Source organism: Melanerpes formicivorus, unplaced genomic scaffold (genome assembly GCF_026170545.1).
Source record: "Melanerpes formicivorus ecotype bairdi unplaced genomic scaffold, bMelFor1.0.p_v2 SCAF_30, whole genome shotgun sequence".
NCBI classification, from domain to species: Eukaryota; Metazoa; Chordata; class Aves; order Piciformes; family Picidae; genus Melanerpes; species Melanerpes formicivorus.
In genome coordinates, this window is record NW_027142382.1 from 8,116,845 (window position 1) to 8,143,384 (window position 26,540).

A 26,540-nucleotide genomic window follows, 5' to 3' on the forward strand; every position below is an offset into this window, starting at 1 on the left:
ACCTCTCAAAATGCCTTGGGCAATTCACACAAATCATGAGCTGTATTAGTGCCAGCCTGCCTAGCAAAAAAGACAGCGACAACAATGCAGCTCTTGCTACCCTTATTCCGCTCTCCTCACTCTTGTGGAAAAGACACCATGGAGCACACTTGCTCACACCTCTGAGATGTGTCAGGTGTAAATGGTACACAACATAGATCCTCTCAAGGCTGACCACAAGACAAAATCCTCACCAGCCCTTTCCCTTCCCTACATCAGAGGTGCTCAGGGAAGGCAAATGAAGCCACAGGGGAATGTAAACACCCACAAAGTATTCAGAGCTGTTTCTGAGCAGTGCCCTCCAATTGTGGATCTGAGGTGCTGATATCTGCCTTCTCTTCCAGACCCTAAGAAAATCAGTCAGAAGATTCTCTCTACCACATTCCTGGGCTTTGCACCACTCTCAGTGGCTTTTGCAAATCAAGGCACAGGTTCCCACTAACTTACATAAAACCTCAGTATTCTTGTTGTGCACTCAAGACACACACTCTTTCCATTTTTCTGTCGCAAGCAAAGCACTATTCAAACAAACAGAAGCAGCACACGTTTATCTGGCATGTAAGCATACTCTCCTCTACACCCAGCAGGGAAGTGAGTTGCAGTAACGCTCAGCTAAACTGCAGAAGGAAATGCAGACAATGAGGTTGGCAGGGAAAATTGCCCAAACACATGAATTGGACCCACCGTTGACAAACAAGAGAGCTGCAACCCATTCCTTTTCTTACAAGTTCTAAAGCAAGCAAGAACAAAGTACAAGCAATCTGATTACAATAGAAGTGACCGAAAGCAGACAATTACTCAACTTGCGAAATGCAGTAAGTCCCTATTGAAAAGCATCAGCAAGACGCTGGTAGTTTTTGCATGCCATTCTTTACACCCTGGCATTCAATTCAGGAGGATAAAACAACTTCCATTTTACAGTTGTTTCCCCTGCTATTTTAGCTTGTTATGCTGTTAATCCAGTAGCTACAGACCTGAACCACTACTAAGCAACCAACACTTTCTTGCTTTTCATTTAAAAAAACTCAGGTTGTTACTGCTTTTCTACAGTTTTATCATCTTGTCACTACAAAGGAGGAGGAACACACACCTCTATAAAAATGTTGTCTTCATAATATTTGTTATAGTGATACACAGCCAGTTTTTGTACATAAACATAACCAAGTGCATGGGCATATGTGCATGCACACACACAGATACATATGAAAATAGAGCTAATAAGGATGCATAAGTGAGTATCTGCATGTATATATATTCTCACACTTACATGTATCTCTGTATTAGATGCATCTCTGTTTATACATTATACTGGACATATCTATCACAGAATCACAGAAAATATCCTGTTCAAAGAGACCTCAGAGATCATCCAGTCCAACCCTCAACCCACTGAAGGGTCAACACTAAACCATGTTCCTAAGCACTAGGTCCACACACGGCTTAAACACCTCCAGGGATGGTGACTCCACCACTGCCCTGGGCAGACCATTCCAATGTTTGAGAACCCTCCTTGTGAAGAAATATTTCCTAATATTCAGCCTGAATCTCCCCTGGTGCAGCTTGTAACCATTTCCTCTAGTCCCATCACTTGAAACCAAGGAGAAGAGGCTGCCCCCTCCTCACTCCAACCGCCCTTCAGGTAGTTGTAAAGAGCAATACGGTCCCCCCTCAGCCTCCTCTGGACTGAACAACCCCAGCTCCCTCAGACACTACTCATAGGCCATGTACTCCAGGCTCTTCACCAGCCTTACTGGCCTTCTCTGAACATAGTCCCACACCTCAATGCCCCTCTTGTAGGGAGTGGCCCAGAACAGAACACAGTACTTGAGGCGTGCCCTCACCAGTGCTGAGTACAAGGAGATCACAGTATCACCTGCTGGCCACTGTGTTTCTAACACAAGCTCTAAAGACAAGGCACATAGAATATGCTTACAAATTACTAGAAAGAACATTTATAAATCATGCTAAAGGGCAATATAATAATTTTTAGCACCCTGAAAGGAGGGTCTCTGACTCTTTCAGACATGCCTATATTGAGTGATGTCTGTTGATGCATTACCACTACCATTTAAACATGCCTTTCATTCTCTCATTTGTAACACTGAGTAACTGGACAGGAGTTAGAATCCAAAGCAGGAGAAATTTTCTGATGTTAAAACTGTGGGTGACAGAAGTGAGTGAGATGGCCTTTGCTTTATTACCCTGGTAGTTGGAAGTCTGCTTCGGCCCAACCAGTGTGTTGGCTGACATTTAACACTGACATTTCACAGGAAATGCATTAACTTACATGCTTTTAACAGTACAGTTTTAGCAGTAAACCATACTAATGAGAGAGAATGCATCTTTTAGGTATGACCCCATACCCTTCCTTCATCAAGCTTCATTCATTTAATTTACACCAGAGATAATTTGGTCCAAAATGTTCTACGGTACAACAATACTCCTTTCAGAAAGTCATTACTTGTCCTTTGGGCAAATTCTATCCATTATGTCATTGTGGTGATTTCAAGGTTCATTTGGTTCTGCACTTTTAAAGTGGTGTAGTGTGAACATCTGAGGTGAGTTGTAGGCTGGCTTCTAAGTTTTATTTATTCCAGAATGCGTGCCACTTTTCGCTCCAACTCACTTTGCTTGGGAAGTTTGTTTTTACTGTCTGTCAATAAGAATCAAATGCTGTTAAAATTCCACAGCCAGGCCCTGATTTATTTTTATTTATTTGGTTGGGTTTATAATGTGTACATGGCATATTCAGAGCATATGTGAATCAGGTGCCTGCTGCTGGCACCTGCATTTGGAAGCTAAAGAGTAAATATGTTTAGAATAGAATAGAATTAACTAGATTGGAAAAGACCTTTGAGATCATCGAGTCCAAGCCATCACCCAACACCATCTAATCAACAAACCCATGGCACCAAGCACCCCATCCAGTCTCTTCCTACACACCTCCAGTGATGGTGACTCCACCACCTCCCTAGGCAGCCCATTCCAATGGCAAATCACTGTTTCTATGAAGAGCTTCTTCCTAACATCCAATCTAAACCTCCCCTAGCCCAGCTTGAGACTGTCCCCTTCACAGCAGCGACCAGTCTGAGCTCTAAAGGGGCTTTTGCCTCTCTAATTTTTTTCCTGCATGACCTAGCAACATCCTTAAACATTCTATGGGTTACCTCACCTTTCTTCCAAAGATGATACACCCTCTTTTTTCCCCTTAATTTGCCCAGAAGTTCATTGCCCATCCAGGCTGGCCGTCTGTCCCAGCGGCTCAACTTCTGGCACATTGGCACAGCCTGTTCCTGTGCCTTCAAGAGCTCTTTCTTGAAGCAGGTCCAGCCCTCCTGGTCCCCTTTGTTTTTAAGGGCTGTTTCCCAAGGTACCTTCTGAATTAGTTCCTTGAGTAACCTGAAGTCTGCCCTCCAGAAGTCCAGAGTGGAGGTTTTGTTGCTGCCCCTCTTAGCTTGACTGCAAATTGAAAACTCAATTATTTCATGGTCACTGGACCCCAGGCAGCCTCCAACCACCACATCTCCCACCAGCCCTTCTCTATTGGTAAAAAGAAGGCCAAGCAAAGCCTTACCCCTGGTAGGCTCACACAGCAGCTGGGATAAGATGCTGTCCTCCATACACTCTAAAAACCTCCTAGACTGCCTCCTCACTGCTGTGCTAAGTTCCCAGCAGATATCAGGCAGTTTAAAATCGCCCATAAGAACAAGGTCTGGCGATCTTGAGACAGCCTCTAGCTGCCTGTAGAGTAATTCATCAACTTCTTCATCCTGGTTGGGTGGTCTATAACAGAAACCAACCAGAATGTCTGCCTTGCTGGTCTTCCCTCTAATTTTCACCCACAGGCACTCAACCCAGTCATCCTTAATCTCTAGTTCCATGGCATCTAGTGCCTCCCTGATGTCCAGGGCCACCCCTCCACCCCTTCTCCCTCACCTGTCTCTCCTGAAGACCCTGTGGCCATCAATTACAGTGCTCCAGTCATGTGAGTCATCCCACCACGTTTCTGTGATGGCAACACAGTCATTACACATATTCTGAAGTTTCACCTTTTTTTTTTTGCTGTCCCCAGGCATCACATCATTACTAGAGATGGCACAATAATTCTCTATGAATACCTAGTCTTACAGTGATCCCAGGGTTCACGGACTGTGCCTACTTCAGGAAATGTATCTCTCCTTGAGTTTTACATTGTCCTTCTCCTAGACAAGAAATCAAATTCTTCAGGAAAAGAAATTATTCATGAATGTCTGTCATGTTCCTCTGACTGGTTTGGATATAGTAGCTCATACAAACAGTAATAACTCAGCCTTTAGGACAGCAGAACCTGATTTATTATAATCATAAGTGGCAGCAACTTTATTTCCTGTTTGCAGTTACTCACAACTTTCCTGAAACTTACACATGAGGGCAAAAATGTGCTGGTGTGAGTGCTGGAGGAAAGGTCACCTCCGGTGGTCCTAGAGGAAAGTTCACCTCCACTGGTCCTGGAAGAAAGTTGTCTAAGATGGATCAACAGGGGCAGTCCCTCCCTGGAATGCCATACAAACAGAGCGCAATGGCCTGCTGGGGAAAAGGACTTCACATGTTATGCAAGGGGAAGAGGAATTTGGGATGGTATAAAACCAGTCATAGGATGGCTACAGGAATTATGGAGAGTGAAAAACATTTACCATAGGATGTTTAGGGGAATCCACAAAGGCAATGTAAAGGGATGGATCCAGAACTGACAAGAACACACTTGAGAAAACAGACGGAAAAGGGGATTAAAGGCGTCAATTGCTGGAGTGAGCAGTTGCAAACCTGATGGCTTCTAGGTCCAGGTGCCAAGAACTGGAGGAGACAGGGCCAGTGATCAGATTGCCAGTGTCCAAAAGCCAAGAGCAGAGAGACCTGCCTTGTGTGCATGTGCAACTCAGAAGCAGCTAACCAGGGGGCAGAGCAGTGAACCATCAGTAGTGATGAAGTTTACACAAGTGACATCTGTATTTAGGTGGGTGCTGTGAAGGCACTTGTGCTGTTGTGCCGATCTGTATGGATGACTGAGTGTAATGTATGTATGGACATCTGCATATACCAATAGGGAATACATGCCCTGCCTCATTACAAACTCAACTTGTAAATACAGAACTGAGGCTGCCACAGACCTATTCGGCTGGGGCAGGAGAAATCAATCCCCTCGGGTCCTGAAGCACTGCCAGATTCAGCTATTGACAGAAGTCTTGTTTTACAATTGCCACAATTAGAAACTCTTGCAAACCTCTTGTGAAGAGTTTGCAGTTTTGATTACAAAACAGATCTGACCAAACTGTTTTCAGAAAGGTCTCTGATCCACCATCTGCATGCTCAGTAGTTATTTACTGCCCATTTGCTCCTCTGATGCAAATTCTTGTGTAATTCTCCAAGACTCAGGGTCAAAACCAAAACCCAAGAGTAACTTTCCATGGCTACCTGTGTACAGATGTACCCCCTTCACATTTTTCCTTCTCTTTCTGACTTTCACACCTCTCTGGTGGCAGCATATGACCTTCACTTCTTCAAGTGCAGAAGTAAGTGAAATTTAGTCCCAAACAGCCACCCACAGGCTTCAGCTTTATGAGCCTTCAATGGTTATTTTACACAGTCAGGTCTCAGTAGTCATGTTCAATAGACTGGCTGAAATTCATGGCTTTTTGATCCAGAAAAAAAAAAACCACCCTACTTTTCCTCTAATACCAAACATTTACCCTCAATTCCCTTCACTTTAGTTGTGTATTCATTTACCAGTTCTAGCCCTGTCATGCTGGTGCCATTACAGTGTTTAATTTCTGAAGCACCGGAGGTAATAACTGTATCATGACTATAGTAATTATACTACCCATGCTCTATCAGTGCAGCCACATCCATTTGACTGCTTCCAGAAGTACAAAACAGATGCTACAGGGCAGAATTTAACTTTGTTGCTTAACAAGAGTATTAAAACCTTCAGGTTTGGGGCTTTTCTTATTGCAAATTACCTAATTAACTAGGTGCATCACTTCAAGGACATTGAGTTGCTGGAGAGTGTCCAGAGAAGGTCAATGAAGCTGGTGAAGGGCCTGCAGAACAAGTCTTCTGAGGAGTGACTGAGGGAACTGGGGTTGCTTACTCTGGAGGAGGGTTAGGGGAGACTTCATTGCTCATTACAGCTACCTGATAGGAGGTTGTAGTGAGGTGGGGGTCAGTCTGTTTTCCCTAGCATCAGGTGACAGAATGAGACAATATGGTCTCAAATTGCATCAAGGGAGGTTTAGATTGGATCTTAGGAACAATTTCTTTATGCAAAAAGTGGTCAGGGACTACAATAGGCTGCTGAGGGACATCACCATGCTTGAAGGTGTTAAAAAACTCTTCAGACATGGCACACTGGGACATAGTTCAACATGGTTGTGTCAAATCAACAGTTGCACTCAGTGATCTTAGAGGTATTTTTCAACCAAAGCAGCTCTACAATTCTATGATGTAAAATTCCTTTCCTCCTTGACATTAAAGTCTACTCTCTGAAGATCAGCCAGAGACAGAGCAGAGATCTCATTCTCATTTATCCAGGAACCTGGCCACTGTATGTTTCATTTTCTCCTGTCTCCTACAGCAGATGTACTGCAATTAGAAACAACATTTGCTATTATTCTAAACATGCAAAGCGGGAAGAAGTATGATTCTTACACAAAGGATGTAGGCTGCAGATACTACACGAGAGACAGATGGCAAATTATCTTGTAAAATCAATGTCTCTGCCATTTATTTTTCTCTAGAACAGATACATAATACAAAACCCACCAACAAACCAAACCAAAACGAACGAGCACACAGCTAACGCAGTTTCACTATTACGTAATTCCATGCACTTCTTTCTGGCAAGAATTTGGACGGCTTCTTCTCTATCCTCTCTAAAGGGAATTAAGTCCTCAGAGTGTATCTGCTTCTCCCCTTAAATCAGCAAGGTCTAAATGAACTGTAAATGAGAATACAAGCTGAAGAGCTATGTGAAAGTACAATCAAGTATTGCAGTTACAAAGGATCCCGCAGCACGAATCAAGACATATTGCAGCATGTGTCTCCAGCCACATCATTTCCTAGATGGAATTATTTTATCCTCATTCCAGAGACATTTATACAGCACTAGTCCTTGAATATTTTATACTACCACTTAGGTTCTGTATCATATATTCATTCTAAAAATCTTCTTTTCTAAGAGACAAAGTATCCAAAGGCCAAATTAAACTCAAACGTCTGCACTAAAGCAGATAATTCACCAGGGGCCCTTTTGCAAATACCCAAATCATCACCAGTGGGATACTTCAACAGGTCTCCTGATACTTATTTCAGGAACAAATGAAATACATGAATACTAAGATTCAGATAGTTACTAAAAAAATCACCCAACCCAAACTGCTTGACTTCTGTGTTATATCCTGTGATCCTTTTCCATCACAGTTAACATGTTCTTTTGGGGATGAACACATGTTCAAGGATTGGTTGAAAAGGGCAGTAAACATTTCATACCTATTTTACAAAACCATAACTTTTCTTTATGGATCTGGAAATTGGTGAAAACCAGAAACATTTGGACAGATTTGGGGATCTTCACTCTTTCCATTTCCTAATTAACATAGGCTTTGATATTAAGAAGATGCCTGTTATAGCTTAGTCCTGGGCTTGAGAAGGACTCTCTTGAGTTCTACACATTAAGGCTGCACTTGTTAATCACCTTCATACTAACTTTTCCACATGGTATAGTCTAAGTAAGGGCTGGTGGCTTTGCTGTCCTCTGTACAAATGGTGTTAAATCAAAAATTACTAGGTTCTAGACTCAAAACTGGCACAGTATGCAGGCAATCTGAACCACTAATATCTTAACTTGTCACTGTCCTACTGCTTTTGACAGAGGGCTTTTGACAGAGTCTCTGATAAAAGATTTGGTAATATAAATTACATATGAAGTCTTTTGGAAGGAATTCCTAGAAAATGGAGGGATACTTTTGTTATCTTACGTGGATGTCATGTTTCAATGAGTTTTCTTATTAGAGTTCTTAAATAAATGAATCTGAAAAGAAGGTAGATGGCCTGTTCTCAAATAAACAAGAAAGCAATGAAGAAAGCTTACCTGAGTCTCAGGGAATATTTGTCAGGCTATGTGCTGTTCACCTTACTCCTGAATGGTTTGAAAAAGGAGGCAAATAACGAGGTGACTGCATGAACACCCTTAGATTCAGAGAGCAAGAGAATGGTTTTACAGAAGAAAAATCCATCCAGAGCTAGTAAACACAAAGATACTAACACTTAGTTCAGGAAACCTCTGCGCTGCAAGAACCCAGGTAAACATTGCTGCACACCTGCCTGCACCTGGACCCTAAGCATTCAGCTCTACCTGCTGTCAGAAAAGGGGCACCAGGCCAGGTGGACCTTCTCTGACTTCATATAATGGCAAGCTGACCTAAACTCCCAGCTTATTTTTGTCAAAACCTCAATCTTATGTTAGGCATGTATCTTTACACACCTCAAGGCTGTGCAAGCTGCAGAGGTTCTGGAGACAAGGCACAGCCTTTCCAGGTTTTGTGTCAAGGACATTCATCTTGAGACTGAAAACCTAACCTTCAGTTTGCAATGTTTTCATTTTAAATCGAACTCCAAGTCTTCAGATGTTGTTTTTAATAGTAAAACCAAACACTGTTTTCTCATAGAAGAGAGAGTCATCATCTTAATGGGTACAGCTGTGAATTATAATGCAGCTGAATATTGCTTGTGAGGGTGTGACATATTTTGAGGGGTACCATTTTCCCTGAACCCTTCCCAAAGTCAGTTTACGTACAAGAACAATGCTACAACAATGCTACAGGGAAGTGTGAAGCGATTAAATTCTTAAAGAATACAGAGCTCAACTCTGAGATACTAAATCACCTGAGAAGAAAAGATCTGCTAGGGTAAGCAGGAAAGTTTAGACCACATGATCTTCCCGAAGGCACTTTCCAAATGGCATATTAAGATACAAGTGAAAATGGGCTCTAATGGCATTTTCACCTTTGGGCTAGTTTCTCTTCTTGATTGCTTCCACGATTTCTCCTTCCTCTCACTGAGGTTATGAAGAGTTCTGATCAACCATCTGATGACTGAAGCCTTCAACTGCAAACTGACTCTTACTTCATCGTCCTTCAGACTTATCTTCAGCCCATGAACCAAATTCTACTTTGAAATGTGAAAAAACTACACACGTATGCTGGCACATGCTGTTTCTACCTCCTCAACACCTCAAGGAAGACAAGACTGAGGATAGGCAGAAGACATCAAAGCACTCCATCAAATCCCACTCAGTGTAAAGAAAGTTGTAGTGGAGGGTTGTCAGGGTGAGTTACAGCCAGTCCCTAACACATGCTTACTGTGAGGTGGAAACAGCACAGCTCAAACTCCCAACAACTCATCATCACCACTGCCGTCACCACTTCCCTGGCATAGAAACTCTGAAATAGTTTGACTGGTATCTCTCTAAAACTTCCTTCCTCAGCCACAAGTTTTTGCAACAGCAACTATTAAAAATACATTGTATGAAAACATTAGCTAGACTGAAAAAAGAATCAGGTCATTGTAAAGTTTCAATTTAATAAACACTACAGCATGAGCAAGAAGAAAACCCTGTTCTATTTGCACTCAGCAACCAAAACCCAACTCAGACACACTGCCATAAAGTATCAAGTATCAAAAACCAAAACGACACCTCAACACAAACCCCAAACAGTAACAACGTGTTCTGTATGGAGAAAAGTAAGTAATGCTGAAGTAAGATCATACCAGGAAACAGTAGAAGGATCAAAGGGGCTGACCAAGGCTTGTCCCCAGTAACCTCTATTGTATACAAGCCATGGAAAAGGACACTAGGAAGCGTTATAGAACATCAATAAAATGCTGTGAACTGTTCTTGTAACAGTGACTACTCTGTGTGTTTTTATCATATTGGGAGAGTTTAAGCATTAAGAGAAAAACTGCCTGGATTTTATCAAGGTTGAAATCAGCACTTAGAAATCCTCTGCTAAAAATCACGTTTCATTTTCATTAATTTTGCTAATATTTCAAGTCACTGAAAAAAGAGTCCCCAAAATATTTGCATAAAGAGCCTTTTACTAGTGTGGCAGTTCACTTCAACAAGCTTAACTTGTTTATTCTTTCTAACATATGGATCTTCATTTGCATACACCCTGCTCTCCAAGAAGAAAACACACTCTCAGACAAAGCAGGCAAAAATTGGATGAAAACAATACAACCCATCTGTCAGAAAAAAAAACCAAAACCCCAAACCCTCTCTCGCACAGTGGGTTTTGCTCTTCACTGTTCTGTATCTTTTCCTCCCGTCTTAGCAACAGCGCCTGGAGCAGCCAACCAGGGCCCAGGCGGTGAGTGAGAGCATCTCGCTGCCGGGTTACTGCCGTGCATTGCCCGCTAGTAACCGCGCCGGGCAGACCCAGGCCGTGCATGCGGCACCTCTACCGCAGTGCACCTGCTGGGGATGAGGACTGGCTTTTTCCGACTCCTCCAGCAAGGATTAGCAAATAATTTAGGGCAAATCCTCCCCCCCCCCCCCCCCCCCCCCCCTTACTTTTTCATCTGGGTCTCTGGCTATCTCTGGGGGGAGGGTGAAACCTTTTCAATTAAGTCAGAGAAAGTATGTAGCAAAACAAAACAAAACAATAACCAAAAAAACTAACTAAAGAAGGAAGAAACAGGTCTGTCCAAGCACACGTACCAGAACTAATTCGCTACAGAGCACCAAAGCAAATCAGTAAAACCCAGCCTGTTTAAATCTCTGCTGATGATTTGACAGTGGGTTAAGTTTCCAACTTAAGCAGAGATGGGTATTAACATAATACACAGATGTCCTAGCTGAAACGTAGGTATCTAGCTGTTAGGATGACACTATCTTGGACTGTGACAGCAAGTTTTTGCATTTCATAAATACCAAGCAACCTGCCAAAGACTCTGTGTATCCCCATCAGACACCACGGAGCCATCCAGAATAAGCACAGTCCTTCATTCCTCTCCTTCCACTTAACGTCCCTGAGTCTCAAAGCTGTGAAGCAACAACCTTGTGAGAACAGACAGCACCTCTCCAGCTGATTGTTTCTACAGGGTCTGAGCCATTAGAACAATCTCAAAATAACAGAAATGCCATTATTTTCTGCTGAGCTTGAAATTTCTGTATCGCTACTAATCCTCTCCATAAAAATACCCGTCTGCATCCTGACTGGCTGGAGCACGTTCCCTCAGAGGTTACTGAAGACCAAATCCTACCAGAACTTACGCTGGAACGCAGCACAAATGAGTCATTATGGTTCTAAAAATAACAATGGAGAAATTTCCAATTAAAATGTTGCCTAATTAACCATGAATACTGACAAGTATGAAGAAAGGGGAAAAAAGTAATTCCTGAGCTGTTGTCGAGTTTTGAAAACCAATTCATTACTACTTTCTTCCTGGATTTGCTCAAGTTATGTAGGAACAGTATTTCCACTTCCATCCTACCTTATAACTGAACCACCAAGAAACAACAGAAGAAATGTCCTTTGGTGGATATATAGAACAGAACAGAACAGAACAGAACAGAACAGAACAGAATAGAATAGAATAGAATAGAATAGAATAGAATAGAATAGAATAGAGCAGGTTGGAACAGACCTTCAAGATCATTGCGTCCAACCCATCATTCAACACCATCTAATCAACTAAACCATGGCACCAAGCACCCCATCAAATCTCCTCCTGAACACCTCCAATGATGGTGACTCCACCACCTCCCTGGGCAGTCCATTCCAATGGGCACTCTCTCTATGAAGAATTTCTTCCTAACATCCAGTCTAAATTTCCCCTGGTGCAGCTTGAGACTGTGTCCTCTAAATGTATTGTATTGTATTGTATTGTAAATGCATTGTATTGTATTGTATTGTAAATGCATTGTATCTTTTCAAAGTAAAGCTGAATGAATTTGACCAAGACAGAAAGCTCCAAACTACTTTCATGCCCTCTTTGTATCTGGGAGTATCCACAATTTCATCCCCAAATCACTCATTCTATTGAGATTACTTTATGGTGAGTTTAACACAAAATGGCAGTAACCTAAGGCAGAAACTTTTCTCCAAAATCTTCTTGCAATCAATTTTCAGGCAGTCCTGGTATTAAAACCTACACATGTATAGTTTTTCCATAAACTGATACAAAGTGAATATATGCTTTTGTAATTACGATTTCCAACCGCAGTTCAAACCAGCAGTGCAGAAAACAATGTTAAGATCCACTTTCAGATCCCTTTCTCAACCCACAGATTTATAAATGGCTTGCTGACAAGACAGCGAAAACTTTGGCCCCAGTCTGTTCTAAAGCTCTGCAATTCTTGCTTTTCCACATTTAAGGACATTTTGGTCTCTTCTCCCAGGCAACCAGCACCAGAACAAGGGGACACAGTCTCAAGCTGCGCCGGGGAAGTTTAGGCTGGAGGTGAGGAGAAAGTTCTTCACTGAGAGAGTCATTGGTCATTGGAATGTGCTGCCCAGGGAGGTGGTGGAGTCACCATCCCTGGAGGTGTTCAAGAGGGGATTGGACGTGGCACTTGGTGCCATGGTCTAGTCATGAGGTCTGTGGTGACAGGTTGGACTCGATGATCCTCGAGGTCTCTTCCAACCTTGGCGATACTGTGATACTGTGAAGGACTCCACACTGGACGTAACATCAAGACTCTTCTCTTCCCCTCCAAGCCAGTCAGCTCCCTCATCCTAGAAGAAAGGAGAAGGAAGTCTTGGACTAAACGACCCTATGATTTGTGTGTAGAAGTTTCCTTTTTCCTGTATTTACTGGTTCCTCATAACTTTGCAACAGTGTCTCTGCTCAAGGAGCTCTGCAGCTTTCTTAAGTAAATTCATGAACCTTGCAGATCCACAGGAGGCCTCTGAGCCATGCCTAAAAGTAGGATAGATTCAAAGACTGAGATACATTTTTGGTTCTGGAAGATCCTTAACCTCAGAAGATCTGGAACGAGTCTCTTATGAACCTGTTTCCTTCAAAATGAATAGAATAGAATAGAATAGAATAGAATAGAATAGAATAGAATAGAATAGAATAGAATAGACCAGGTTGGAAGAGATCCTCAAGATCATCCTGTCCAACCCATCATCCAACACCACCCAACCAACTAAGCCATGCAACCAAGCACCCTGTCAAGTCTCCTCCTGAACACCTCCAGTGATGGTGACTCTACTACCTCCCTGGGCAGCCCATTCCAATGGGCAATCACTCCCTCTGTGTAAAACTTCCTCCTGACCTCCAGCCTAAACCTCCCCTGGTGCAGCCTGAGACTGTGTCCTCTTGTTCTGCTACTGGCTGCCCGGGAGAAGAGACCAACCTCTGCTTGTCTACAACCTCCCTTCAGGTAGTTGTAGAGAGCAATAAGGTCACCCCTGAGTCTCTTCCTCTCAGGCTAAGCAACCCCAGCTCCCTCAGCCTCTCCTCATAGGGCTGTGTTCCAAGCCCCTCACCAACTTTGTTGCCCTTCTCTGGACACGCTCCAGCAAGTCAACATCGAAGAAACAGTTGATTCCACCATTCAACTAATTCCCTAAATGCTTCATAGGGAAAAAGCCAAAATCATCTGAGACCTTTTGAAACTTTTACCTCTATAACCTCTTCCAAATTTCCATATTGGTAAGAACTCTACTGAACAGAATGGGTCAGATACAGCTGCTTTCAGCAGGAACTCATCTGCCAGATTCCTTCCATGTTAACACCACTGACTTCAAGAGTATTTACACCATGAATGAATCAGATCCAGAGTCATTGCCAAATTTTGCTATGAATTTGATAAAAGGTAATTAAAATGAGTGGTATTTGTCATAGAAATCTGAGAATGGAAATGTCCTGCCTTATTTTTATAGAGAAAATGAGATTTAATAAATAAGCTAGCATTTTAAGGCAGAAACACACATCAATGAAAATGTCTAATTTTAAGTCTTCTGGGGCTTATTTGGCTTCTTTTCTGCGGACAAGCAACGCAAGTTCACATTTCTTTGTGCTTTCATTCAAAAGTAAATGATGTTACATGAGTTTCATTGTCTGAACAATAGAGCTGAGTGAAGAACACAAGGACATCATTACTAATTCTTCCTCCTTTTGTTAATTTAGAGCCTAACCTTGTATTACTTTGTAATATTGCCTTTACTGAAAGAAGGAACATTTACTTGTTGTTCTTTCGCTGAATTCTTCTCCTTCACGTTGGCACAAACTGTCTTTGCGAAGAAGCTGTACTTCTCCCTTTGTGATCCAACACTCAGGAAAGGATTTCACTAATTCATAAGAGAATGATGCAGACAAGGCAGCATTTTCCCCAAGCTCCATTTCAGGACAGAAACACCATGAATTTCAAAGGCACATTTTCATAGCAGCATCCTTTATTGCGTATTGCCACAACCATCACCCAAGAACAATGTGAACAGAGAGACATTCAGAGACATTTCCTTCTTTGTTTTTCCAGCTTGTACATACAAGTTTGCTCGTTTTTAAAAATCATTTGGACTCTCACACTAAGACTTTGGACTTTCAGGAGTGTATTTTCTGCTTCTCTTCTCATAAAAAGATGAATCAGGGGGTTGGAGCTGCTACTAAGACAGGTTGAGGGAGCTGGGGTTGTTCAGCCTGGAGAAGAGGAGGCTCTGGGCAGACCTAATAGCAGCCTTCCAGTACCTGAAGGGGACCTACAAGGGTTGAGAGAGACTGTTTACAAAGGCCTGTAGTGATAGGATGAGGGCCACCGGTTTCAAACTACAGAAAAGTAGATTTAGATTGGATGTTAGGAACCAGTTCTGCACTATGAGGATAGCAGAACACTGGAACAGGTTGCCCAGGGAGGCAGTTGCAGCCCCGTCCCTGGAGGTATTCAAGAGGAGGCTCGACAGGGCTCTGGGCAACCTGATCTAGTTGAGGACACCCCTGCTGACTGCAGACTAGATGACCTTTAGAGGTCCCTTCCAACCCCAACCATTCTATGATTCTATGATTTTGTATCATAGCAATGAGAGATCCTCTTAGCCCATGGCATCCACAAGGAGCAACAGCCACCAGTGTCTGGAGGCACAATATTGTCCTTCTGTTGAGCAGACGCTGAAATCCACTGCAAAAATCCAAGTTTTCCATTGGAGGACAAACAAGTAAGCACCATTCAGAGTAGTTTTACATGTAATACATCCAACTACAAGCCCATCTGTTTTTAACAGAGATACCCCAAATTACTCACAAAAAATTCTCCTTGCAGCACCACTAAATTAACTCAAGAAATCTGACAGTTGGTTCTCCATTTGTGGCTATTTAGGCAATTCAGTTTTCAACTTACCCAATGGAAAATCTTTTCCATTAAAATAAGTACATTGGGTCAGTCCCTGGAGTAGGGAATGTGGGTGGGAAGAAAGTTTTTGTCTACAAGGTTTCTATAATCTGACGAGCAATTCACAGTAACATATAAGGAAGGGACTTCTGGAGGTTGCCTAGTCCAGCTTTCTACTCAAAGCAAGACAATCACCAACACTAGATCTGGTCAGCTGTGGCTCTGCCCAGCCAGGCCTCCTAAGCCCCCCTGGAATGGAGAAAGCGCATCATCTGTCAGTGACCTGTTCCAGTGCTGCACTGACCTCCTGGTGAATCAACATCTCCCAATGTCAAGCAAAAGCCACCCAAACTGCAATATGCGGTCACTGGCTCTTGTAATAGATCACCTGGCACTACTGACAGATGCTTTCCAGGTAGTTGTGCACCAGAATGAGATCACTCCCCAGTTTCCCCTTCACAAAGCTGAACTAGCTCAGCTTCTCTCAGACTCACCAATATTTTTAGCCCTCTGACAAACCCTTTCCAGCTTCCCAGTATCTCTGCTGATCTGGAGAGACCAAAACTGGTTAGAGTATTTCCGTTGAGAAGGATAACAAACAACTTGGCTTCATCTGGCCATGTCCTCTTAAGAGAGACCAAAACTGGTTAGAGTATTTCAGTTGAGAAGGATAACAAACAACTTGGCTTCATCTGGCCATGTCCTCTTAAGATAGTACATTATGTGGTTTACCTTACTTGCAGTGAGAGTACACCTTGGCTCAGTCAGCTTGGCATGGACCGTACACCTCCCAGGTCTGTTTTAGATCCCTGGCTAGCAGAAGAGTGCGAAGACCTGCTGGCAGACAGCATGCCTCTCAAACATTCAGAGCTTGTCTCCTTAGTGGACCAAGAAAAGACATATGGTGCAAGACCAGATGAAAAGGGGAAAATATGAACTCCTGCTAACAGATGGCCAGAAAAGTTTAATCACCTCTTTCAAATCTAAGTGTAGTGACACAGTCATAGCTATGCTTTAGAGCTAAGTAACTCAACAGATCCTTTTCAGTAGCAGGACATTTTGCCAGCATGTTCCATTTCATTCAAGCCAAGTCACTCAGGCATGTCAGCAAATGTAGATAGAGGGTTTTGGTATAGAACCCCTCCATCATTTCTGAACAATGAAGCAGAGACTGAGCTAGAAACCTCAAGTTTTTAAATCATACGTTGAGACATTTTGGCATAATTCCATTTCTTGGGAGAAAAACAAACCACCACATAACACTATCCTCAACACTTGAGTTTGTTCTGATAAGACAAGTAATTCTGCATGTGCAGAAGTTGCTGCCAAACCAAGTTTTCTCCTATGGACAGTAGAGCTACATGCTATTTTAACAAACTAAAAGAAGGCAGGTGTGTGTACATACAGTTTTAACGCTGAAAACCCCATCAAAGCCTCAAGTCAGCAAACCTTTCAACAAATTAATTAACTGTATGCATAGGCTGTCCACACACAGTAGTACTTCCATAGTCATAGCTCCAGTGTTTTTCATACCACATATTTTTAGACTATTAAAGCCTTTGTGTTGTGATCATGACACAATTTCCAGACAGCAGTAATGTACTACGGGAAACAATTTCAAGTGGAACCTTTAAGCCAGTGGATTTAAAAATTCAGAGCAAGTGCAGGTATCGAGTATGGCTCAGGTGAGCTGTTCATTGGCAAAGGCTTATCTCTTAAAAAGAACTAAAGCACACAACCATACCAATTTACTTTACTAAGAGAGAATTCCTCCAGGAAGAGCAATTATGTCATTTAGTACACAAAATTCTCCTGAAGATTTCAGTATTTTCTCTTGGGTTTACTTCTTCTCACTAGCAAGAATTTACTGCATGACCTGGTTTTCCTAGTTGTCTCATACACAGACAAACAAAAACTCTCTAGGAAACACATGGCTACACAAAGCAAATGAAGGTATAAAAGGAACAAACGCAGATCAGAAAAGGACAGACACACCTATATCCACCTTTCAGACCTCGAATAGACCACAAAGATATAAAGAGAGCTGAATATGCCCTCCTTATTCCCATTAGTAAATCAGCATCAGAAAATTGTCTCAGAGATACCTGTAAGTAAAACTGGATTGTGAGAGAGAAGTGGTAACACTTCACTTCCTTGAGAAGAACCCTATACCTATATACCTGTGTTGTAGGCTGTGAACCCTTTGCTGTGTATTAGCAGCAAAGTAGGTAGCAAAAGGGCATCCTTGACTAAAGCTCAGGATTCAGTCCTAGCAATAGGCTGTGATTTCATCATTTAAAAGAAATGCTAAGCTTAGAAAGACCCACTGTAGAAAGCTAAGAGATGTTCTACATCTGGGCTGGCATGGATGGGCTGAGATGGACGGGCTGACATTCCCATCATTCACAGTATTTCTTTCCAAACACAGCATTATAAGAGAGTAATTTTTATCCTGCTTTCAAATGCCTTCTGAAATTATGAGATGCTTGCTGTTCTGAGAGATTACTGAAAAAATAACCATTTCACAAAACAGCCAATCTCAAAAGTGAAAAAAAGCACCCTCTTTCCCCTCACCCCCATCTTTAAACTACTGCATACTCTACCCACCCTCAACAATAAACTGGTGACATGCAAGATCACGGGACAGCTATTTGGCAGCACAGCAACACTATATTTACTTCAGATGCTTTAGAATTGGGAGGCAGAAATAAGCAGTTTTATGAACTACTGCATCTACAGTTTCTTGAGAGTGCAAGGGGCTGTACACCCCACAGCAGGCTCTGTGAAAGTTTCCTATTGCCAGCTAGGGACAGCAGCCGTATCAAGAAAACCCGTCAAAAAACCAGCTGTGAAAACAGTCCCTTTACTCACTTTGCTTCTCTGTCCACAACAGACTCATTCCAACTATCATGATCACCCACAGGGGCAATAACACCTGCATGTCAGCCAAAACATTAAGTTTTCCTCACCTTTCTTGCGCCACCATGGCCCTTCTTGGATAGAGTATGACAGTTCTTTAAACTCAATATTCACAGCGGGTCTGCGGGGCAGGTACGAGAATCGATGAGCCTCTGTCAGAGCATTGTCCACTTTTCTTAAATGTCCATTCATCAGTCGGATGTCTTGGTTATCTGTCCCGTTTGAGACCACCTCATCCACCGAAACGCACACTGACTTTGGCTCAGCCATGGTGCAAGCAGAATTGCTGCCGTTCTGGAGGAAGGAAGTTGGAGAACAGACAAAGATCACAGACTTCCGTTTAGGAATACATTGCAAAACTTTCTGCTTTACAGGAGTAGTTATTTACGTAACACAACAACGCAGCACAGTAATGCCCTGAAAGGTGAAAGGGGTGAAAAATACAAGTCTTTTGTGTGTTCTGCTAGTGTGTTGACAGAAGAGGCAAAGGAGCTCTTGCACTTGCAGCACACAAAGGGCAATTCCCTCTGCACCAGTTTCACCTCAAAGGGTATATACACGGCACATTAATATCTTCAGGACAGAGTACCTCTTGCACTAGATTAATACATTCATAAGTTCAGTCCCTACTGTATTTGGTTTCTCATGCACTTGAAGAATTTGTTACTTATTACTGATTCCAGGGCTTGTATTGGGCCAAAGGTGAAAGGGCAAGGGAGGTGGCCAATTATTTGTGCAGGCATTTGAAAAGACAGCCACTCAAAAAATCAAAGAGCTCTCGGTCCTTTGGATCAGCATATACTTCCATAAATGTGAAAATGCACAAGCTGTATTTCTGCAGTTTTGTTCCTTATTTGTTCCTACACAGATCATTCTGGAGACTCTGCAACCTGGGACCATGTCACTTCTTTCCTAGAGGTCTGTTAGGAAAGCACAGTGCTTTGCACCCAAAAATCTGTGACACTTTCCTTTGCTTGACAGCAATCCCTAATGGAAAACTAGGCAGGTAGTTAAACATATTAAAACCTGCTCCAGTAGTCACAATGTTGAGATTGTGAGGTCACTGCTTTATGCTTACAGGCATACCTCATGGAATGGAATGGAATGGAATGGAATGGAATGGAATGGAATGGAATGGAATGGAATGGAATGGAATGGAATGGAATGGAATGGACCAGGTTGGAAGAGACCTTTGAGATAATCATGTCCAGCCCATCATCCAACACCATCTAATCAACTAAACCATGGCACAGTACTACCCAGTGCAGTTCCACTTGGCATTTTTTGGACTGTCCTATCCTGACCATGACAATAGCCTCTTCTCCTCTATTATACTACACAAAATCTTTGTCATCCCTTTTACCTGCATGGCCACCTTGCACCAGTATCTACAGGATGTGTATAAGGTCAAAAAAAAAACTACCCTGGATTTTCTTCATCTAAACAGAATTCTGAACAGTTCAGAGACTGTTTGTTGTCATCCATTGTTTTGAGTACATCATAAGCAGGGTCCAACTCGTGCACAGTTGTCTATTAGAAAATTCAGTATGTTTCATGCAGATCTGTACTGGAGATTTCTGTTGATGGCTCATGTGCTAGGCTTTCCATGCTGTCACATCTGCCCAACAATCTGCATGTCTCCAAAGGTATCTCATGGAAAGTGTATGTGCTGCACTACCTTTCAAGGCACCAGCACTGACCACCACCTCATGCCATGGCATCCCCTAGTCATTCCCCAGTGCCACTACGTCATACTGCTGCCTTTTCATGGAGCCATTTTCACCTTCTCTGCCATGGTTACTGGTGTTCCCATTCATGTTGTAAAAGTGCTGCTCAGATCAGTCACTTGTCATGAATACTGATAAAAAGCATTTAAAAAAAACAGTACTATATAACCACTGATTGTTCTTCGTGAACAATGCTACAGTCTTGGGGAAGAGTAGCTGGAGAGTTGCCTGCTGGAAAAGAACCTTTGGGTGGTGGTTGACAGCAGACTGAACATGAGCCAGCAGTGTGCACAGGTGGCCAAAAAGGCCAACAGCATCCTGGCCTGGATCAGAAATAGTGTGGCCAGCAGGAAGCGATCATGCCTCTGTGCTTGGCACTGGTGAGACCACACCTCAAATACTGTGTAATGAAACTGGAGAAGGGTCTTCAGAATAAATCTTATGAGAAGCAGCTAAGAGAACTGGAATTGCTTAGTCTGGGGAGGCTGAAGGGAGACCTCATTGCTTTCTACAACTTTGTGAGGTGAGGGTCTGTCTCTTCTATCTAGTATTAGGAGACATGATGAGAGGAAATAGCATGAAATTGTACCAGGGGAGATTTAGATTGGGTAGCAGGAAAAGCTTCTTTACTGAAATAGGGGTTAAGCATTGGAATAGGGTACCCAGCGTGGTCGTAGTGTGCCTGAAGGTGTTCAGAAATGTGTGGACATGACACTTTGTGATGTGGTTTAATGGTGTTAGGTTGATGGTTGGACTCGATGATCTTAGAGATCCTTCCCAATCAAAACAATTCCATGATTCCATGAACAAGCTGCAGGTTCTGGATATTAAAATCAGCTCTGCTTACCACATTTTCTCAAGAAAGAGATTTCTAATCATGCTCTCAACTTACTCAGAGGTCAAGTATCCAGTAACACTTACTCACAATTTCTTAAGTAGTTGACTGCAATGGTATGCAATTTGAATGTAATAAGAGTAATGTGAAACATCTTAGAACTGAACAACTAAAGTAGGGGAACCTCCCTCTTCCCTGAAAAATAGGAGATGAGTTAACAGTATTCTTTCCTCAATGTTTTCAAGGCTTACTTTGGCACTCATAAGCTGTTTGGTTCAGAGAAGCCACTGAGCACCTTCAGATATCAGAGGGAATATCCAAAAAACTAAGACTGTGAGCAGGTCACCTTGAGTATTCAGTAGCTGAGCACAGCTTCTCCAGTTTACATCAATTCAAAAAGAAACATCCTTTGGACAAGGTCCTTCTGTCTTCCTACTTAATCATCTGGGAGTATGAAGCCAGAGACTTTTGTTCTCGGGACATTAAACAAACCGTTTCAGGAACCCAGTGGACCGCAATGCCTGTTTTCAGCAGTGACAAAATCCACTAGTCACACGCCTGCCTCCTCCAGGACCACCCGCCACGGGCGAGCATCCTCCCCTGAACCCGGGGTGGCTGAAATGGCTCTTCGCTTGCAAAGAGGGGGCCAGCTCCCTTGGTGACGGCAGACAGAGACTTACCCGAGCCCTGCTTAACTACTGCTCCAACACCCCTGCACGCCCTCCGTGTAACCGCTGGCACCGGCGAACCCTTCCTCTCTCCACTGACACACCGCTATGTACGCACAGCCGCGCATTTCAAACCGGTGTCCATTTCAACCCCTCTGCGCACCAGACATGAAAAGCGCATCTCCTCAAAGGTGGCGCCTACATCTTTGTTACTTTCACACAGGTTTTTTTCCCTCACCCAGCTTTACTTCGCCCCTAAGGAGCCGGACTGCTTGCCGGCGCCCAGCGGGCCCGGCAGCAAATGCCCGCCTGTTCAGCGCGGCAGGATAGTCCCACGGGCACTGTCCGCCCCTTCCCCGGCCCCCCTCGCCCCGCTCCCGCCCGTGTGCCGCTGGTCCCGGGTGTTATGCAAAGGTTACGGTCCCTCCGCAAATCTGTTTTGAAAACGACGGGGCGCAGCGGCGCAGGGAGCATGCTCGCAGCAGCCACTAATCCCCCGGCTTCAGCTACACCCCAGAGGTAACTAGCGGTCAAACCTCCCCGTGCGCCGCCGTCCCTCCACGCACCTTGCCGCCGACCCCCGGCCGCCCCGCACACCGTACCTGGCACCCCGCAGCGTACCTGTCCCCCCACCGAGCAGCCCTGATTTTCCCTCAGGGTGACTGGGAAGGTGCCCTGAGGAGCTGTCACTCCGTTCCCCCCTAGCCTCGCACCTCGCCCGCTCTAGCCGCGCATCCCCCTTCACCCCGCGGAAGGAGGCAGGGAGGGCAGGGCAAGCCTTACCAAAGCGGTACCCAGGGAGAAAGCCGCCATCAGACATGCCATGTGCCCCGCTGCCCGCCCGGCTGCTGGCGGCGGCTCCCGCTCCGCCGGCGCCGCGCGGAGCCCTCGAGTGCCGCCTCTCAGCCCAGAGTGGCTGCGGGAGGCAGGCGGGCAGGGAGGGAGCGGCCTCCCGCCGCGCTGGGGCCGCCTCCGCCCCGGCCCGCCGCCACAGGGACAGCCTCTGCCCGCCCCCGCGGCCCCCTGTGCGGGGCTGGGGACAGCCGGCGGGGCGGGATCAGGGCGCCAGGGACCCCAGGCTCGCCCGTCCGCCGGCAGGGGATGTGGGTAGTGAGAGCTTGCTGCAAGTAGCAGCGAGTCCCGCGGGTAGCCATGCCGAAACATGCGGCAGGCACTCTTCCAGGAGACAGGGGGCGAAGACCACTCTCTGGGACATCCCTGAGGAGGGCTGCCAAGCATTGCCTGCATAACTAAACCGGCACAGCTCCCGGCATAGCTTCTTAATGAGCTCCCGGCGGGGATGCGCGATGCCGTTCTCCGAGGAGACGGGGAATCGAAGCAACATCTGATGGCTCCATGTGCCATCCCAGCACCATGAGGAGAAGACGGGCCCTGGGACTCACAATAATCTGAGTAATCCATCTTGCTTTAGAAATGGAGAAAGGAAAGTTGTTACTGCATTTCCATCTTCAGTCATCTTTCCCTCAAATCGAAGATCTTCATTTTATAGACTCATGGAATCCTTAGTGTTGGAAAAGATCTCTCATATCCTCAAGTTCAACCATCAACCCAGCACCACCATGGCCATTAAACCATGTCCCAAAGGGCCACGCCTTCGTGTTTCTTGAACACCTCCAGGAATGGTGACTCCACCCTTTCCCTGGGCAACCAGTTCCAGTGCTCGACCCCTATTTAGTGAAGAAATTTTTCCCAATATCCCATCTAAACCTCCCCCTGGTACAATTTCAGGCTGTTTCCTCTCATTGTGTCATCTGACATTAGAGAGAAGAGACTGCCCCCCACTTTACTAGAAGGTCCTTTCAGGTGGTTGCAGAGAGCAATGTTATCTCCCCTCTGCCTCCTCCAGACTAAACAATCCCAGTTTCCCCAGCCATTCCTCATAAGGTTTATTCTCCAGACCCTTCTCCAGTTTCATTACCCTTCTCTGGACAAGCTCTAGCACCTCAATGTCCTTTTTGTAGTGGGGGGCCCAAAAGTGAACACAGTATTTGAGGTGTGGCCTCACCACTGCCCTGCCAAGTACAGAGGCATGATCACTTCCTGCTGGCCATGCTACTTCTGATCCAGGCCAGGACACTTTTGGCCTTCTTGGCTGCCTGTGCACACTGCAGGCTCACATTCAGCCAGCTGTCAGCCACCACCCCCAGGTCCTTCCCTGCTGGACAGCTTTTTAGCTACTCTTCCCTGAGCCCATAGCATTACATAGGGTTGTTGCAACCCAAGTATGGCATCTGGCTCTTGGCCTTGCTGATCTTCATACAATTGACTTCAATCAAACCCATCAATCAAACCTGTCCAGGTCCCTCTGCAGAGCCTTCCTACCTTTGAGCAGATCAGCACTACTGCCCTGTTTGGTGTCATCTACTAACTTACTGAGAGACAATTCCCTTTTCCAAATCATCAATAAAGATATTAAGCAGAATTGGCCCCAAAACAGCCCTGGAGAACACCACTTGTATCTGGCCTCCTGGTCCTACAAGGACAGGGCCTGAGCCACACACTTGCCCATGAAGTGCAATGGATTGTGTTCATAAGCCATTAGGGTTGTGTTGGCACTGCTGACTTGAGTCTAGGTCTGTGACTAGATGTTGAGTTAGATTCCTTAGTCATTCTACCCAGTGGTAAAAAGCTCTGCCCAAGCAGTTCACTAAGAAGACCCACTGACTTTCTGAAGTGTCTCACAAGTTACATACCCACTGATCCTTGGTTTTGGTGGTAATTCCCAGACTATGCCTCTAGAAGAAACAGGAAGAGGGGATGAATTATAGCAGGTTCTGAGATTCAAAGGGATTCAAAGGATTCAGGGATTCAAAGCTTCTACCAAAAGTTATGATCACACCTTCACAGTCTGTGAGGAAGGGAGCGTACCATAACATTTGGTGCTCATGTGGCATTGTACAGATATGGAGGTAATCTTCACAAAGCCCCTTGAAGGCAGGTAAGTGTTTTATTCTTGATGAGCTGTGGAGGTGTTTACCACAGGTAGCACAGCACTGTGCGGAGAGAACTGGTGCACAAAATACCTATGCCAGGTAAGGCAGGGGCCCATGTCCCTCAGTACCCTTCCCTCCTGGCAGTGGCTGGGAGGTGGCTGCTCAAAGAGGAGCTAATCACAGTGCTGGCTTCTATCAGATGTTTCCCTGATTCTCTCTCAGCCTACAGCGGTTTTTGATCAAGGATTTCCAGATGTAGTTGTTGCTCCTAAATGTGCTAATAACCCTAATAACTCTTACATGAGGGACTTATCCTTGGAAACAGGAACTTTTACTACCCTCTTCATTCTATTGCCAAGGAATAGAATGTGGAGACTCACTGAGCTTGACCTGGATTCAGTCTAGACTGGATTCAATCTATAGATATTGTGGAAAATGGTTTACTTACAACTCAAGTATTGAGGAAGAAATGCCTACCTGCTGGGGAATACCAGGTCAAGCATGGATGGGCCCATCCAGAAGCCTTCACCAAAAGCTTGAACTATGTTTGGGAAGAAATCTGAAATACAATTATCTCCTTTTATTAGAAATAAAGAGAAACTATGATGCAGTCTTCCAGGGAGGGTTTTAATTACCTTGATACGGAACATATGTCTAGAGCACCTGACATTGCTTGCCTCCTTTATTTTCCCTTCAAAACATTGAAAAGACTTCATTATCTCCCTGCAGGACTGAAAGAAGCTTTGAAACACTGCTGTATGTGTTTAAAACCTTTACAGGCTAAAACAAACTGCTTAGGACATTATGTGTTTTGACTGTAAGATGGAACAACATACAGCCCCAGCACAATGTTTACTATCTCCCATTGTAACTTCTTAAAGGCTTAGGAATAATGAGGGTAATGAAGTTTAAATGTGCAGTGCTGAAATATGCTGCACAAACAAGTTTTATCTCCGTCTATAAGCAGCTTATAGTACTAAGGGCTGAACTGCATGAACCAGACCTGTGCAGGAAGTTGTGTGCTGCCTTTTGGCTGCAGGACTGCTCATGCTGCCACCTGGGCTCACCCATGTCACCAGCTAGGTTGTGTTACTGCCCCTCATTCACAGGCCAGCAGCATGCAAGGAGGAGCACTCGCCCAAATTCACGCAACATTAAATGCCCCTGATCAATAAAGTGATAGCTTCTCTCACAGACTCATGGCTGAAGCAGTGCGGGCTCAACTGCACGTTTGCCACACTGCTATTAATGGTGTGCATGAAAACTACCCTTTGCTGTATGCAGTGGCACAAATGTACACACATTAGGCATGACATGAAGGCAAATGATGGCTTGACCCTGCAGCTTCAGGCACCCCTGCCATCAGTTTCCATCAGAGTTTTTCCTGGGCAAAAGTACATCAGATCCCGAGGACTTCTTTTCTTTGGAATTTCTTTTCTCTGTTTTTCCTTTTTCTTTTCTTTCTTTTTTTTTTTTAAATGGTGGCTACAGTATCAGTATCTGAGGGAGCTTCTTGTAAAGCACTGAGACATAAAACAGGTTTCTCAGAAACCAAGTTCTTTCTATTTAGTATCTATTTTGATACCACACATGAAAAAAATGATTACATAAGATGAAGTATGCTAAAAATAGCAGTCTCCTGCATTCCTACTTTCCCTCATTAACTCTTCCATTAACTTTACAGGTGATCCCCTGGTCCCTGCAGACAATAAAAGATCAAGAACACAACTCTGTGGGAAGAAAGAAAAAAAAAAAGGGGGGGGGGGGGGGGCGGGGAACAGAGATAAAACCATGAAAAAATCCAGGACAACAACCCCCAACAACCCAAAGGGAAGCTACAAATGAAGGTGAGGACAAGCAGGCAGGGACAAAACTGACTCCTAAAATAGATGAGGAAATAGTAGTAGCTTCCAGGCTTTACAGCAGGGTAAGCATTGTAGACAGTAGACTGGTGCAACCCAGAGGAAGGAAAAAAGGACATCACACATCAGAAGTGCACTGGGAAGGGCAGGGCAAAGTGGAAATGCA

General features: G+C 44.3%; 1 protein-coding gene across 1 annotated transcript in view; it reads right to left on the reverse strand.

Annotated features, from left to right (window-relative positions):
- The window catches only part of ABCG1 (ATP binding cassette subfamily G member 1), a 76,198-nt gene extending 53,749 nt beyond the window's left edge, over positions 1-22,449 (reverse strand). The window contains exons 1-2 of the mRNA XM_068155215.1: positions 22,342-22,449; positions 18,379-18,622 (exon numbers count right to left, since the gene is read on the reverse strand). Coding sequence (XP_068011316.1) covers positions 18,379-18,622; positions 22,342-22,383 — 286 coding nt within the window. The 5' untranslated portion in view covers positions 22,384-22,449. The remainder of the gene's footprint in view (positions 1-18,378; positions 18,623-22,341) is intronic.
- Positions 22,450-26,540: the final 4,091 nt, after the last annotated feature.